The 17,825-nt window shown below is 46.1% G+C and overlaps 1 protein-coding gene across 1 annotated transcript; it reads left to right on the forward strand.

Annotated features, from left to right (window-relative positions):
* Nucleotides 1-371: 371 nt before the first annotated feature.
* On the forward strand, nt 372-17,504 carry LRRC58 (leucine rich repeat containing 58). Its single transcript, XM_023946191.2, has 4 exons — nt 372-907; nt 10,040-10,168; nt 11,420-11,697; nt 13,152-17,504. The coding sequence occupies exons 1-4, from the start codon at nt 399-401 to the stop codon at nt 13,358-13,360; spliced, it is 1,125 nt and encodes a 374-aa protein (XP_023801959.2). The 5' UTR covers nt 372-398; the 3' UTR covers nt 13,361-17,504.
* Nucleotides 17,505-17,825: the final 321 nt, after the last annotated feature.

Below are 17,825 nucleotides of genomic sequence, written 5' to 3' on the forward strand. Positions count from 1 at the left end.
CTCGGTGTAATACACTTGGCAGGGAGCAGGTGGCACTTCCAGCCGGCACCAGGTTCCGCACCAGCCCGGCAAGCCAGGCCCGCCGGGCTCGGAGTGTGGCGGTGCCCGGGGCGAGCAGCGGGACCGGGGCAGCCGCGGGGCCGCCTCCAGCCCCGCCTGCGCGCCGCCCTCCCGTGCTCGTTCCGGGGCCGCCGAACGCCCCCTCTCCCTCCGCCGCCCACCCGCAGGCGCCCCGCAACCTGCATAAGCGCTCGCCTCTGCGGCCGCTGTGGCCTCTGCCGGGGGCGCGCCCGGGATCGAGCATGACGCGGGGGGCGGCGGGGCTATGCAGGTTCCGGGGCGGGGCGAGGCGCGCAGGGCTGGGGGTGACGCCGGGGCCGTCAGTCGCTGCGGGCGGGATGGCGGCGGCGGCGAGCGGGGAGGGCCCCGAGCTGGAGCCGGGACCGGAGCTGGCGCTGGCGGCCGAGCCGGAGCCGGAGCCGGAGCCCGAGTCCGAGCCGGCGCTGGCGGCGGAGCTGGCGGCGCGGCGCAGCGCGGAGGCGCGGCGGCTGGTGCTGTCGCCGCGGCGGCTGTCGGGCCCGCTGCCCGCCGGGCTGTCGCAGTGGTTCCCGGCGCTGGAGGTGCTGGACGTGAGCGGGACGGGGCTGGCGGAGATGGGCGCGGAGCTGCTGTCCCTGCCGTGCCTCCACACGTTGCTGGCCAAGAACAATCGGCTCGGCGGGCCCGGCTCGCTGCCCAAGGGGTTGGGGCAGGCGCCGCTCGCCCGCTCCCTCCGCGTCCTCAACCTCAGCGGGAACCGCTTCTCCGAGGTGCCGCCCGAGCTGCTGCAGGTCCGCGGGCTGCGCAGCCTCAGCCTCGGCGGCAACCGGCTCCACAGCATCCCGCCCGACATCCAGGAGCTCCGCAGGTGAGGGACGGGCCCCGCGGGAACAGGGACCGCCCCGGCAAGCCCAGCCGGGTTTTCTGCCACGTTCCTCCTCGGGGGGTCAGTTCTCTCCAGCCTCAGGTAGTCTCCAAGCACTGCTGCCGCGAGTGTGGCTCTTCCTCTTCATCATGTTGAGTTACCAAAACTCCAGGATGCTATTTACCTCATCCACATATATAAAAATATCTAAAGGGTGGGTGTTGAGGATAAAGGCAGGCCCTTGGTGGTGCCGAGCAATAGGACAAGAGGCAGCAGGCAGAAAATGATGATGCACAGGAAGTTCCTCCTAAACAGGAGGAAGAACTTTACTGTGGAGGTGACCAACCACTGGAACAGACTTGCCCAGAGTGGTTGTGGAGTCTCCCTAACCAGAGGTGTTCCAGTGGGCACAATTCTGTGCCATGTGCTCTAGGATGACCCTGCTTGAGCAGGGAGGTTGGAACAGAGGCCCTGCTGCGGTCCCTTCCAACCCAACCAATCCTGTGTATTGTTCAGGCGACGATGGGCCTGCTGTGCTCACAAACTGGGTGACTCTTGGCACTGCCCAGTCCCTGGACTGCCCTGACAGCCCCTGTGCCCCTAGTGCAGAGCTGCTCTCCTGGTGGTGGTGTGGTTGGTGTGAGTGTTGGCACGAGGGAGGCTCTCCGTGGTTTTCATCTCACGCACATCTCTGGGTGACAGCCAGATAACCCCCTGTGTCCTGCAGCTCACGGCTCTGCCATGGCTTGGTCAGGAGGATAAAAGATGTGTTTGTGGCTCGTGCAAACAACGAGGCCTTTCTGCCCATACAGCTGTGGTCTCACTGGAGGCTTGCTGTCATGGATGAGGTTTAGTGGTGTTTCTCTCAGCCCACCGACCCGTGTAGATTTGACAGATACCGACAGACCCGAAGCATGGAGCCCCAGGCTGTGCTCAGGTACAGTGGTACATCTGGCTCTGGGGCTGTATCCGGCCACCCTGGGCCGGTCATACAGAAACTTATGTCTCAACCACAGCAACTGGGAGCAGTGGTGAGGTGGGAACAGGCCCTGGACAGCACTGGGTATTGGCTGCCTGCATGGGCTGGGTACTCCTGAGGCCTGGTGTCTTCCTGAGCAAGCAGGATGCTTGTTGTGGCTTAAGTGACACAGGCACCTCAGTGTGTTCTGCTGGATTCCCAAGCCTCAGGCTGGCCTCTGTGTGGCTCTCTGCTAAGACATTGGATCTAAACTTTGTTTGCTCCAGCTCTTTGCCAAGGGATTTGCCAGACAGCCTCTCATGCAAATTCCAGCACCCTTGACCCTAAATACCTGGATTCACTCTGATGGCTCAGCAGAGCTCTATCCAGTGGAAGCACAGGATAGAGCACAAGTTCTGTGTGGAGTGATGTCTCCCATGGGGGTAGGTGGAAGGTACCAGAACAGTTTGAGTGCTGGTGGGGAACGGTTTTGTCTGCTGCAGTATAATACAATAGGGTTTGCAGCTTTTGTCCAGGTGGCATAGCATGTACCTGTTAAGGATTTGGAGCGATTCTGGGTTAAGCTCTCTGGGCTGAGAGATGCTAGAAGACATTTTGAGTGATGGAGAATGTCCATATCCTTCTTGACAGAGTTGAGATACATCCTGGGTTGGGGCTGTCATGAGGAAGAGGAAGCTCAGGTTTTTTTTCTGTCTGGGAACAGATGCTTCAGGAATGAAAAAGGAAATGAGGCAAGGGAGAGGAGGCCAGTGGAGGAGGGTAGTTGCATGAGGAAGATGATCCACATTGTCTCCATAGCATGTCTGATAGCATCCAGGATGTGGTTGGGATCTGATTATTGCTCCCACCTCTTAGTCAGAGGCTCCCTGCTGCTGTTTATATGGTCTCTGTGGGTTGTATGTTTTTTTCTCTCTCTTTTCTTTCATTTTTCCCCAAGAAAGCAAACCTCAGCCCTGCTTGTCTTCTGTGATGTTCCTAGGAAGGTACTGGGCTGTGTGGCACCACACATGGTGCCTGAGCAGGCTGTGACCTGTGCTCCATGCTGCACCTCTGTCACTTGCTTTGTTCCTCTGACCTGGCCTGAAGCAGGGCTCCTTGTTGTCCTGTCCTGCAGCTTTTTTTGGACTGGTCATTCCCAAACCCCCAGAGGGAGAATTTGGAGAGAGCAAATGCAGACAAAGCTGTCGAACTCTGTTCCTCATTGCGAAGTGATGTGTTGGGTGGAAAAGTTACACTTTGACACAGCTTCTGTCTGCTGCCTACATCACCACTGCTACCTCACTGAACTTCTGCTAACCTGTCAACATGATATAATTGAACTTTAGCTTAAGATAGCAAATCTGTGCCCCACCAGGAATGTCAGCTTCTTTACCACTCTGCCTTCAGTGACTTCTGTATCTGGGACTGCTTAAGTAATAAAAGGGAACTGCACACAGCTTTGCCAGCACTGGGAGAAAACAACACTTTATAATGTGTTGTTCCTCCAGAGGGAATCCTGAATCTGTTCATTGGGACCCAGATAAGCAGTGACCCTTGCCAAACACATAGAAGGTGTATTCTGGAGAGAAATTGCTGCCAGACTCTGCTTCTACCTGCTGACAAGAGAGGTGTCCTCAGTGTGAGTGTGCTTGTTGTGGAAGTGGGTAAAATGAGCCTTAGAAAGGACAGAGCAGAGCCAGCTGTTACAGCACAGCAACACAGAGACCTCTGTTAGTTTCTGAGCTCTAGAAGTTGGAGGTGGGACCTGGTAGTGTGGCTTCTATTGATCTCACAGCTCAGTCTGCAAATGCCAGTCTTGCTGTTGCTGACAAGCCAAGACCCTTTTTCCATGTGCAATATCTCATAAAAATAATTTTATCTTAGGGGCTCTGAGACCACAGGGGAGTGCAGGCAGCACTCTTACTGATCAAGTTCCTCCTGCTGCTACTAGAGTACCTGAGACCAGCAGTTCTCTTCACGTGACCCTGGCAGCTTCCCATTTGCTCCAGTCACTGATTATAGAGCAGACCAGAGCAGCAGAAATCTAGAAATGCTTATTAGATTTCCAGGGAATGTCTGAACTGTGATAAGATTTTATTTATTTATTTTTTAAATACTCTTGATAACTAAGCTTTATGTCTTTCCTCTGCACCCCATAGTTTCCTGGTTTGGTTTTTGAAGGGACAGCATGTCAATTTTAGTGAAAGCCAGGAATTCAGCAGTATATAGTATATAGCTTTTTATAAAGTATAAAAAGCTGATGGGTCTGTGCTGCCAAAGGAAAAGGAACATGCTGGTGACTATGAATGCAAAGGTCCTGGAACCGGAGGTGTGTGCCATGCGTTGTTACTCACAGGAATATAATAAATCCACCACTTCACACAGGCAGTATTTGGGTCAAGCATATTATGCAGAAACTTTTCCCTGGCATGTACCTGGTGACGTGGCAAGTTAATGAACTTGGTGATAAGAAGTCTTGTCTTCTTCCACCTGGCTTCAGCCATTTGCCCCATCCTTGCCCACACAAGTGTTTTGTGTGCAGTGTAAGATCCTGCATGAAAAGTGAATGCTGTGTTCCTGTTTATTTGTTATCTGCTGTTGTTGTGGAAGGACCACTAATATACCTGAAGTTTCCTTTGCATGGCTTCATAAGTGTGTGATCCTGATTGCTCTGGTGATGGCAGTAGGATGATGCTGATCATAGCAAGCTGGCACCAGGGATGAATAGCTTTTGCTTCATGTTTTCCATTAGGAAAAGTCAGTGCTCTTTCATTGTAGTTTCACTGTAAGCATCGAGCGTGACCAGCAATGGCCTCGTGTGTTTCTGAGAAATGCATGTGTTGACCATGCTGAGGGCTTTTTCTTGATCGTGTTGAAGCCGTGCCAGGTGCTTCTGTATGCTCAACATGTCCAGTTCCTGTCAGCTGGTGTGTCAGTACAGTGCAAGACCTGAGCATTGGCTCTTGCTGTGAATTTAGAGTGAAGAAAGCACCAGACATGTGAGAGCAGCCTTCTTTGCATTGCTTTCCTGTTTGTTGCCAGATAAAATGCGAGTTTAGCATAGGCAGACACAGGTGTTATCTTCTCTGTAGTACTCCCTGCTGACCTTGCTGTGTTTTCAGTGGGAGATGTTATGGTTGGTCACTCTCTCTCAGACTCAATTCACGGCCCTCAGCAGCTCCTGAGCTGTGATCTGCATAGAGTTCCCACTGCTGCACTGGTTCTGTATATCCTCCCTCTGCTGATCCAACTGGGGATGCACTGTGGGGCAAGGTGTGTTACAGCTGGTGAGCCAGAAGTGTGGCCAGCTACTTGTGCCCATCCTGGCACAAAATCTGTAGGGCAAATCTGGTAGAACATTGCTCTGATCTTCATGGTGCAGCTGAGTTTTGGCTTAAAGGGTGCAAGGTTTGCCCTGATCAGTGTGCAGGCCTGGGGAAAGGTCCTGTAAGTGTCCTGCAAAATGAGTAATTCTCAAGGGCTTAGCAAAATGAAGCTGATACTTCAAGTTTCCCATGGGAATTTTGAGTTTAGTCATACTCTCCGAAGTGAATACTCTCATGCTCTAGAGCACCAGGAGCAGGGAGAGCTTGGAAAAGACCCGTGTGTATTCCTTTCCTTCTTACTGGTATTCCACTAATAAAGCCCGGTTGTACAAGGGCTGGGATCAAAGACCTCAAACGCCTAACTGGATTCGTGCAAGGTTTGTGTAAAGGCTTAGATGCATTGGAAACCAGAGCGATTGCTTTCATTCGTGGGTAGTATTAAGCATGTTAGACAAGCATACGCTTAAAGGACAGCTGTTAGTGTGGGAAAAAGGGCAAGCAGGGCTTTGATAAAGATACAGCATTAGGAAATCTGCTTGCTGTCTCCCTTCTTCTTCCCCTCTTCAAACGTTTTGCAAATAGTGTTCAGACGGCCGTTTGATCTTAAATTTGCGTGTCAGCAAAGGCTATGCAGTTCTCTCAGGAATTAGCAAATCGTAGAACAGGGTTAACAGGAGTGTATTGTGGGCTGCTTTGAAATTCCTCCCTTGCATGAGCCTCAAAACTGCCCTGGAAATTTCTTGCTAAAAAGTTTATCTTAAAAAGACCCGGAGCTATTTCAGGCACCATTTTGGTTTGGGTTTTTTTATATTACCTATTTAGATGCATCTGTTTGATGTCAGCTGTTAAATTTTATCCGAAGAAGCATCTGTGGGGAAACAGGGTGGATTGAAAATTTGAGTATCTCCTATGCCTGGAGATATTATCCTCTTGAAATATGACTGTGGCAGTGCTGTGGTAATTGATAGGGTATAAAAAATACCTCTACTGCTTAGAGTGGCTCTTCTTATTTACTCAGTGTTTGGGGGCTTTGGATTTGGTTTGTGCTAGATGATGACCTGAAAACATCAAGGACATACTCAAGCAAGAAGGTACTTGCATATTAAACTTTGCTGCCACTCCCTGAATTGATCATAGTTGTTTGAGCATTTCTCCACTCCTTTCCTAGTAAGTAAAAGTATTGCCTATTTTCATTGCCACCCTACAGCCCAGTGGTGTGAGAGAGGAGCACCACATGATGGGCTCAGCGATTAAGACTGGTCATACTGAGTAGGGGGCTGCTAGTTGTGAGGCTGAAAGGGGTTCTGGCCTTTTACAAGTGTATTTGTCAACATTGCTAAAAGGCAGGAGAGAAAGTGTCAACCCTCATTAATAACTCTGTCACATGGTTGTTGGGGTTTTTTTCAGATTCTTTGAAATTGATTTTGTTAGTGTTTTTTCCCCTCTTGAAATTCAGTCAGCTGGAGTCTGTGTGGCAGCTTGAAAGTAAATCACTCATTCTAACTCAAAAAATTGGAACTGAGCTTATGTTTGATGATAGTTGATCTCTGGCTTTTCAAAGATTCTGGAGTTTTGCAAGTGCGGAAAAAAATCCTGTTCTACCTCTGTGTACACAGCAGTTCACAAGACCTTAGCTGATCAATCAAAATGACTGTACAGATTAATGATTGTCAGAAGGACTAGGTCTAAGTGTGAAAGGTTAGTTAGAAGAATTCACTAAGCTCAGTGCCATCCTTGCTGTGATCCTTGTGTTGGGTGAATGTTGCGGATTGCCTTACTTGCAGGCTCTTGTGTGAAGAGGGCAGAGCTGAGCAGTGCCTTTGCTTGTCTTACCAAGCAGCAAACTGCCCTGCCCTGAGCAGGACAACTCGAGAGCCAGCATCAGCTGTGCCTTCAGATACAGGCTTAGTATGAGTGTGACATGAGAATCAGGCCAGCAGCAGATGAGCTGGGAGAAAACTGCATCCCAGTGCTGTGCTCAGAGCTCTTGATAAAAGGGTCGTGCCTCTTGAAAATCCTTTCCTGTACTGTGATTAGCTTTGTTCAGACCGTTCTTGGCACTTTATTTTGATGCAGAAATGGCTGCTGTTAATTTCTTCACCTTGCTTAGCCAAGACTAGGCTAGATCCTTCTTCCTAGCAAATTGTACTTTGAGGGATGGGAGTTACGGATTTTGTTTTCCTGCTGAGCAATGTTTCAGTGGAAGCTATAAGAATATCTTTCCTATGTTTTAAATAAGTTCCTTTGTAGCTTCAGAACCTACTCCCTGTGGTTTTTTAATAAATTAATCATCTAATTAATACCATAAGTTGATGTGTAAATTCTGAATTTGCTGTACTAGACTGGGCCCCGTGAATTTTTAGTCTATTGACCCCAAAAAGGTGATTCAGAAGATGAGTAAAAATAAAATATTTTTTAAGAAGCATTTTGTTGCCAGTGAAGGAGTTATCTTACTTAGTGGGTTTTTAGTTAGAGACAGTTTGTATTCTGATGTTAGGTCTTTATATCCTTCCTGGTATGACTAAGTGTTCTCATTACGGGCTTTACAAAGAACAGATTTGAAACTGTAAGAAGTTTGTAGGCAGTTCCTTTGCACACACAGTTTGAACAGTAGGCTGCTCTTGAAACATATGCATTTTATGGCTTGAAATGATATCCCAAAACATTTCTACTGTATAACTTGTGCCCTCTTCTTCCATGTTAGGAGGTGTTTTTATGCCATGTCAGTTTGCAGGCATTAGTGTCCTCAAACACAAAGGATGAGGAGGTAATTATTCGCTTTTCCTAGGAAGTGCAAACTTGTACACATCTAAACCTTGTTTAAATACTGAAATCCACATTGCTAGAATTCCCTTGCCCAACAGCTTTTGGTGTGGGCTCCAGCAATGGTATGGAGTTAGGAATTGTATGGAACTGTATACTCAGCAGTTAAGTCCCTAGGGAGAGCCAAGCAGCCTAAATCCACCTCAGGAGACAATGGAGGTTTGAAGGAGGAATTTTGGTTAAAACTCAGGGCTTTGTTAGTGGATCAAAAGTTAATTAAAAATAATCTCTCCTTGACATGGTCTCTGCACAGCAGCCTTCCTCCTCCCCCCCACTCCTCAACATACAGGTTGTCTGAGTAGAAGAGAGGTTAAGGTTATTTTGAAGCTGTGGCAACTGGTGGTGGTTTTTCACTGTGCATTTTCTTGCACATTCAAGAGCAACCTCCAAATGTGCTGTCCACTTGGTCTGTAGTTACTGCCTTCCATATAATCAAATTCAGTTTAAGGCTTAATTTTCTGTCCACTTTGCCCAATTTCAGTTATTTAGCTTGCCTTTGACATACTCCAGAAATACAAGGGAATCCAGGGAAAGCTGAGTCCTGTGAGCATGTGTGTTGCAAAGGTCTGTCATTCTGTCCTTTGCTGTTGGGCACGTGCATTTGTGCTGCAGTAGTGGCCTCTGTAGCCCAAGCAGATGCTGTCATTGGATCTCTGGGGTTCAAGTTTCTTGCAAGAACTGAGTGAAATAAACTCTCTCTGCTGTTCTCCTGCTCCATCCCAGGGGAAGTCTCGGGGGGAACTACTCTGTGCTCCACATATGCTGTGGCACAGTTTCAGGGCTCAGACCTTGTCTGGGTGGACCACCGTGTCCCTTGGGTGCTCTGTTCCTGTGTTTCTGTGCCAGTTGTATCCATGGCATTTCTCATTGCTGGGGTGAGATGAAGGTGTCTCCTACTCCAAGGAAGTTATAACCTATACTTAAAGAAAGGCTGATGGAGCCTGGATGAGTTCACTTTCCCTGGCCTGTGGGCAATGCTTGCTGGATTAGAGAAGGCCAAGGTGCATTATAGTTAGGTAACCTGAGAGTGTGTTTGAGATACTGAACCAGGACTGTGGGATTTTTCAAACATGGGAAAAAGCCTTGGCTGGGCTGTGATTAGCAAGAAGTACCCAAACTGAGCCTGCCTTTGTTCCTCTTTCAGACAACATCTGAGAACAGGGAAAGAAATCTACTTGAGTCTATGGAATGGGGACTTGAGGCTATTATGTCAGAGACAAATGCTTGCCAATTTTTCTTCCTAGAAGGGCAGAGATGCACAGCATCCACCTGCCAGAAGGGATCTAGCTCCTCTCTCTGTTCCTGTCTCCGATCCACTGATTTTTCACAGGACATCCAGTGATTCTTTTATTTGGGCCCAGACTGCAGTGAAGCCCAGCTATGGTTTCTGGTAGCTTTGGGCTTCATGACTTCAGAGCAGTGAAATCAGTCTCTTAGAGAAATTGTGTAGTCGTGTGACTTAGGTGCACTCGGTGCTGTTGCAGCTGTGGTGTTGGTGTTCGAATTGTATCAAAGGGGGACTGGCTGCCTCTGACTAATGGTGAAAGGTTCCAGTTAGTCACCAAGGAGTCAGGTGATTCTACAAAGAGCGACTAGTGCTGGTGCAGGGCCAGGATTTCCAGGGAGAAACACTGCACTCGTGCTTCACTCCTGCTGAGACTGAGAGCTTCCACTGGCTGCAACAGGATCTGTGGCAGACCCTGTGTGTGCAGGCTGCACATCCTTGGATATAGGAGCTTTGCATAAGGGGTTGGTGTAGGAATACACAGTTGTCTGGTGCCTACCTGCAGGTGGAATGATGACTGCAGGAGTCAGGAGGTAAAATCTCAACATTATCTATTGTGAAACAGCAGCTCTGTTGTAATTTTGATGTGCAACTCAGCTTTTTTTTTCTTGCTCTCAGCAAATTATCTCATAGGTAATCATCTGTCAGTTTCCTTTAAGAAATATAGCAGCTGTGAAAACCTAGGTATTAAATGAAACTTGAAATTAATGAAATAATGCACTCTTTTCTCTTCTGTTTTTCAGTTTAGAGTTTCTGTACCTTGGAGGGAATTTCATTACGGCAATTCCATCTGAATTAGCAAAACTGCCTTCTCTAAGGTATCTAGTTCTGTGTGACAACAAGATCCAGAGCATTCCACCTCAGCTGGCACAGTGAGTATTTACTGTCATCAACCACCAGCTATAATTAACTCTTTGAACTTTCCTTCTGTGAAGAAAATAGGGAGGACCTATTTGTCCTTTAGTTTGTTAATGTGTCTGGATTTGAAAAAGAATGTCCTTGGCATGGTGCACTGCAGGCAGACCATGAATATATGATCTGGAAAACTCAATGAAAGGGTTATGTTAAAAACCCTCAGATTGCACCTTAGAGTGAATTAATAGATTTGTATAGAGGACCCTGAAAAGTACCTGGGCAACTCAGAAAAGATAAATTGCTACCGTAAGAGGTGAGAATGGTACTGTTTTATTAGTAATGAATGCTTGATGGGTTTTGCCTTTCACCCAAAACCTTTTTATGTGTACTTTTGTCTGGTACTGTTCCCTTGGCATTCCTTACCTTAGGATCTCAGAGTATTTGTGTGATCCTACAGTACAGTTCTAGTGGCTAGGTTACTGCTTTACCTGTTCATAATGAGGGGAAAGAGGACACTGCAGTTTTGTATGTGTAACCTAAGGAACATGGGAGGTGTAGCTGTAACCCTAAAAACAACTGAGCACGGAGTTCTCCAAGCTGGGATTTGATGGTGTAGTGGGATTATTCTTAAAGTATAATGTCTTGTAACTTTTACAAGTTTGGGAGCAGCCCTGGATGCTGTGCTGGAGCATTTCTTTGTGCTTCCTGAGAGGGGAAAGCCTCGTCCAAAAGCAAAAATTGCTTGTCCCCTGTCCCGCTGCTGGCCTGGCCTGACCTCGCTCAGATCTGGTGGTATCAGCGCGAGGTGGTGCAGCCGCAAGCAATGAAAACATGGGGCTTTCCAGGCCTGGCTGCCTCCCAGCAATCATCTTTAATGCATGAGGCAGAGCAGGTGACTTATTCAGAGCACTGCATGGGACTGTTCCTGATGCATGCCCTCGGTACAAGGAAACGTGATGTCCCCTGAAAGCACTCAGTTTGTATACACTTTTGTTCTACCTTTTTTTGGGGGGTCTGTGTGGAGAATACCGGGAGGGATAGCAGCATGTTTCAGACATGTTTCTTTAGCAGGTATTCTGGTGCTGAGCTAACTTTTAGTGCATTGTGCGTACTGGAGTAAGAGCAGTTCTTTTAGCATCAATTTATGTTTTAAAAGGAAGAAAAGCCAAAGAAAAAGAAATTGGTAGGAGCAGGGAGAGTACTGCTTAATGCAGCTGTGGGGCAATTTTGCTTGCACATCTTGATGGGATATCCATCTCCATCCTTAGGCTGCATTCCCTGCGTTCCCTTAGCCTGCACAATAACCTGCTGACTTACCTTCCCCGCGAGATCCTTAACTTGGTTCACCTCGAAGAGCTGAGCTTGCGTGGGAACCCGCTGGTGGTGCGCTTTGTGCGTGACCTGACCTACAATCCCCCGAGCCTTCAGGAGCTGGCTGGACGCACAGTGAAAACTCGCAACGTTCCCTACGCTCCCAGCGATCTCCCAGACAGTCTTGTCCGGTACCTGAGCTTGGCCAGCAACTGCCCCAATCCTAAATGCGGGGGTAAGTTCACCTTTACACTCTGCTTCCTGCTCTTAGCTGATGGATTCCTTTCCCTCTGACTTGACTTGACTTTATAAGCTCACTCAGGTTCAAAGTGTTATTTACTGCAGCCACATTCTGGCTGTATTGTCCTGGCTCCAGGTCTCCTGGAAACTTGTCTTTAAGGAGCCTTGTTCAGTTAGGAACAGTATTCAGAGTTGTAGCACTGGTTTACTGGATTTGCATGGGAATGTAAGACAGCACTTGTGTCAGAGTCTTTGTAGCTCATCCCAGCACTCCACTGTGGTTTTATGGTCTGAAGTTTCCGATCCATTTGCCCTGAAATAGCTCAGAGCAAGTAATGGACAGCAGAACTTTTGCCCACACTCTTGCTGAAAGGTGAGCATTATTTCTGTGTGGAAAAGAGGAGAGTGGCTCTAGTGCTTAGCAGTTACCAACAGCAACTTGTTTAGCTCTAGCTTGGGACCACTAGCCTATAGTTCTTGGAAGGAGAGGACTTTATAATAAACAGCCTGGAATATATAGGGTGTAATTTGGCTCAATGCTTAATCTTTAACCAGTGTAAATTACCTGCACATTTAGCATTTAGAAGATTAAGGAGGAAAAAAAATCATTAATTAGTATCTACCCTGTAGTCATAACGCAAGCTGTTATCTTCTTACAGGACAGTATCAAAGCATGCTCCATAAACAAAGATGGAAGGGTTGGGACATAGATTGGGAGGGAAAGAAAAGTTTCTTTTTTTAAGAGTATTGCACAGCTTGGATAACAGTGGATTGGTTTTGTGCTTTTTCACTGTGCCTTAGGAACTCGCACAGTACTGCAGCATTGCTCTAGCACTGCAGGAGAAAAGCTTACTTCTGACCAGCTAGGACTTAAAACACCGCTGGAAACTTCTGAAAATGTCAGCGTCTAAAATCACTTGCTGTGACAGGAAGAGAACATAATTGTGTGTTACAGCAAGACTGTTGCCATGGAAAGTAGCATCCAAGCTCAGCATGGTGGCTTCACTCAAGCAGAAGAAAAGTAGAGCTGTGAAGGTCTATTTGTGAATGCATTTTTACTAGGTGGTAGAAGAGGTTTTACAAGTTTGAAAATAGAGTGCATTAATTCATTTGACATTTAAGAAGTTTTCAAATTCCCAGCCATTCTCCCTAATGGGTAGAAGAAATTGCTGCGTTATTTGGAAGTAACTGCCCTGTGTCTTCACGTGAAGAGTGTGCTGTTATGAATCACCTACCAAATACAGTTTCACTGTAGTTTTTTACTAAAAAAGAAATTTCACATTTTCAGAAGTATCCTGGTCCCTTCCACCAATAGCCCTCGTGCTCTTCCATCCAGTGCAGTGCCAGCTAAATTCTAATTCAAGGCATATGCTCCAGGCACAAGAGCCCTGCAGTTTGCAGGTCTCTGGGCACAGGGTCTCATGTTTTTCCGTTCCCTCTCCCTCACAGGTGTGTACTTTGACAGCTGCGTCAGACAGATCAAGTTTGTTGACTTCTGTGGGAAGTACCGGCTCCCGCTGATGCACTACCTGTGCTCCCCAGAGTGCTCCACTCCCTTCAGCTCTGCCTCCCAGAGCTCCACTTCCCAGAGCGAGTCTGACTCGGAGGATGAAGCCAGCGTCGCTGCGCACAGGATGCAGAAAGTCCTTCTGGGATAACGGGCAGCCAGAGGGGAAGACGGGAAGGAAAATGGATTTGAAAAGCAATAATGGAATGGTGAAGCATGAGCCCCTGGCCTGAAGGGCTCATGAGAAATTGTCCTCAAGTCCATGCAGGGACAGAACATCTTAGCAAGCCTGGACTTGCTTGGTGCAGTGCTGCTTAGGAGATCTAACTCAGTAACGTGCTGCCTGTAGGTTGCCTGGGGTTGTTAGAAATGTCTCCTGGTTGGGAGGCACCCCCTCCCTCCCAGGGGCTGGGAGAGGGATTTGTTCTCACTGGCGGATTCAGAAGGATTTTAATATATGAAACTTGACTGGACTTCAGTCATCCTGCAGAGCAAAGGAGACTGTCCAGATCCTTTAACACTGTGGTAAATCAGAAACAGGTTAATGATGCCATGTGAGTATGTCTGGACCCCAGTGTTTTATATAGCAGTTTGATTCCTTTCTGTCTCCTTTGATCTCAGTTACAGATTTAACACCCATCCACTGAAAATGAAAGTTGAATTCTTTTTTATTCAGGACTAGATTTTTTCCAAACTCTGGTTACTCTTCCTTTGCCTAGAGGTGTAGGGTTTCTGTACTGTTAAAGATGTCATAGCCGTCATAGAACTGAGCCACCTTTTTTCTCCCTTGTTATACTAAGCTGCTCTTAGTGTCTCCTTCTAACAGTATTTGTTATTTTTCCTCCTCATCCCTCTTCCCATTACACCTGAAGTGCTGCTGTCTTTATAGTGCCTTCAGAAAACAGACAAGTTGTTCTGTTATAATTGGTATTACTTCAGACCTGTGGCCTGTGCAAGGGACCAGATGTGATGCTCTGTGTCATACTTTTGAGTCTCAGCTTACTGGAGCAAATTTGCTTTTACAGTTGTGAATTGCAGGAAAGGTCCTGACTGACATTTTTTCTTTATAAACAGCCGCATTTTCCCACTGCAGTTTGCTCTGCTGTGCTTGGTAGAGTTACTTTCCATCTTTAAGGTCACATGCCTAAGGTACATAGCAGCTCAGTGAATTGAAAGTACCCAGAGAAGTGCTTTGGAGAATGTCTTTTTTCCTGATTCCTAACAGGAGAGGAAAAGCTGGTAGGGAGGCAAAGGCATGTTATCTGGGCTTCTTGCACGAGGTGCTTTTGAAATGTCTTCCTTATTTATTTGTTTGCATTTGCTCTTGTTGCAATAGCTTTGGCAGTCTGTTGATAATTCAAATAACACACTCAGTTATCTTAAACTATGTTTAAAGGAAAGGTGCAGAAAATAGCTCAGAGTTTTTAAGCATCAAGAAATACCTGATAAAACTAATATTACAAATTGACAGGTATTGATAAATCTACTTTATGAGGCTGTTGCATGCTTCACTCAGTGAGAGCTGCCCCTTCATTAATATTTCATGCTAAACAGTCCTTTTGATGCAGTTTCTGATAGAGCAAATCCAACTGTGCCTTTGAATGAACAATGAATGAACATTGCAAATGAACAGAGCATGAACAGAGCAAAACTGTCATGTTAAGAAACTGAAATGAACAAGAAAAACTTTCTTAACCCACTTTGGCCCTACAGGGTAATTTAAAAACCTGTGCTTCTCTTCTGCATTCAGAAAACACTTGTACCTATTTGAACATCTTATGGCAGCTCTGTGTTAATGGTCTTGTTTAATTATGTTTGACACTTTATGTATTAAAGCACTTTGATAATTCTGCTCTTTGTAACTAGCTTTAGTGATTTTTTTTTTTTAATTAGACTACAATTTTTGCTTTCATGTGACCTGAAGAACAAGGTCTGTGAAACTTTTTATATTCCAGTCTGTCTCGGTGTGCAGGTTGAATTTCTTGCCTTGCATTTCCTTGACAGAACTCTTTATTTTCCCAGTTTCCTTTGGAAAGAACTGGAATTTGAAAGAAATTATCTGATAGTAACATAGTACCCTGTCCATTGTTAATCATTGCAACTTAGTTCCCTCACACACATGTGATTCCCTGTGTGCATTGATCCACAAGGAATTAATTGCAAGTGCTCTATGCCTTTCCAAATAATTTTTTTTTAAAGTATATTTTTAAGACACAATGAGGTGTATGTGCCAAGCAACTGGATGTCACTTTAGCAGATTCTATGATGTTTGCTTGGGAAGAAGAACCTACAGGTTTCGAAAGAAACCAACTGCATGCTGTTAGTGAAATTGCAACCAGTGAGTGGCCTGTTCTGTTCATCTCCTCTTTCAGATGCTTCTTGCTGTCTCAAGTGAACATAGTCACAGCAATGCTGAATGACAGTAAGATGATTCCAGAGCCACAATTTTAACTTGCCTGCTGGTATAACTGTAGCAATCAACAGAGTGATCTAGAGCTTGACTCTCTTGCCAGCAAAAGTGAGCCACACAAGTTGAGATCTCCAGATCTTTTGAGCTCAGGGCCATGAGGTACCACATTTCTTTCCTGTCTTTAGCAGCAGCTGCCTTGAAGTCATGCATTTTTTCACTTCACAAAGCTAGATTTCATCAGAGTTTGCAGAGTAGCACCTCTGTGTGTGATGAGTTAGACCAGTGGTGGCTGGTTCTAACTTAGCTCGATCCTTAACCGCAGTTTCTTTCCTAACTGAAAAGGCATCCCACTTCTGCCCAGATATTATATGGTCTATTAGGGTAATCCTTTTTTTTTCACAGATTCTTCACTGTAGCCAGGTCAAAACTTGACAGCTTATGCAGTTGATACCTATGCATTTTTAGACTTGATAAAATGTCTCTTAAAATTTTATATATATATATATATTCCTGAATATAGCTACCAAGGTTTCTTTTTGCTGCTGGGCTTTAAAGTGCAATTCAAGGAGGTCAGAATTTAAAACAATCAAGAACTTGTAGGGAAAACAAATGGTTGTTTGGGTTTGAGGTATTTTTCCCTCTGAGGTAGTTTTGAGAGGACTAGGGATGCAGATATATACTGTAGTGCCTAACACTCTGAGCCCCTGTGAGTTGTTTTTCAGCAATTGTTGGCCCCCAAAGACTTGAAAATGTACTGGGCAATAAAATAGGGGAGACACAACTTGAAAATACACAGATGGATGATAGGCACTAGTTTCTGCCATCCCCTTCTCAGGGGCCTTGAGAAGTAGGCAGTGTTTTTGCCACTGTCAGTTTGTTTGTTTTCTGTCAGTTTTTAGCAGATTTCAGCTCCTAAAGATGCATCTTCAAGTGGAGTCTTCAGTCAGTGTTTTGGTATCAGCCCCTTGTTGCTACAGCAGCCCAGCATGACCAGCTTTTGAAGCTGTTCTTAAGCTGAGACACAAGTGTGTTAAGCAAAGTTGCTCATTCCTTCTTCCCTGTGGGGCCTGGGGCCCTGCCTGTGTTCATCCCCTGCCACACCAAGCTTCTGCCAAGGACAGCTGCTGGTGTGTTTCTGAATGCAGGTACTTGATGGGAACAGTGGGGTTGTGTTAAATAGAAGCAAAATATCAATTTGATGGGAAGCAACTTAGACAGTTGCCAATTCTTTTATGGTTGTCTTTCTTTAACAAGAGGTGAGACCTGAGGAAGTCCGTAATGAATATTTAAACATACTCTGAAGTGGCCAGATGCAGTTTTTCATGGGCTTCTGTCCTGGTCATTTTAAGTCTTTGAAATCTTCCGTTGAATTATAATGGGACTGGGGGGGAGGGAGGGGAGAACCAGCTCCTTTTTTCTTCCTTACTCTTGTTGGCAATAATGAATGGAAGGAATTTAATCCAATGAAAGTAATGAAACTTAATCCTTGCAATGCATCTTTGTTGCCCAGTTCAAAGAACTATTTTAATGTATCTTATTCACACCATGCCCTCCCTCCCCAACTGAAGACACTTCAAATGGACTGCTCCAGAGTGCACACTAATACAGCAGTAACTCTGCCTTGGAAACCTTTCTATTGATAATTTCACTTGCTTGCCTGACTAGAGAATTGATCATTTACTGACCAGAACACTAAGGGTAGAAAGGGTTCTCATCCGGCCCTCTTGTTGAATTTTTATTTAAGCACTTGTTTTATGACATCTTAAAGTGCCTTACGATTTTAAAACTGTATTTTGCCTGAAACATATGAATGTAGACTATCTCTAACAGTATTTCATTATAAACTGTAAAACAAATTGCAAACACTAAACCTACAAAAACATTATTTCTGCTGTTGTCTGTCCATTATTTTTCGACATCTCGGTTCTGGTGTTTCTGCGGACAGAACTCTTGTAGGGTTGGAAGCATTAAAATGGGGCTGGACGTGGTCTGGGAGTGGATGGGATTTGATCTGTGCTGGGTAAAACCAAGAGTAGGTGAGACTTCCAAAGGGACTGCTGAAACTCCTGGCACTTGGAGCCTGCTGTTGACAGAGCAGTGTGTGTTATAGAACCAGACCCTGTTTTACTTCTGGAAGACTGTTGCAGAGATTTGCTCCACAGTTCAAAGGCAGAAGTAACTCACAGACAGGATAAATACCAAACAA

Source organism: Cyanistes caeruleus, chromosome 3, assembly GCF_971803275.1.
Source record: "Cyanistes caeruleus chromosome 3, bCyaCae1.hap1.1, whole genome shotgun sequence".
Taxonomy (NCBI): domain Eukaryota; kingdom Metazoa; phylum Chordata; class Aves; order Passeriformes; family Paridae; genus Cyanistes; species Cyanistes caeruleus.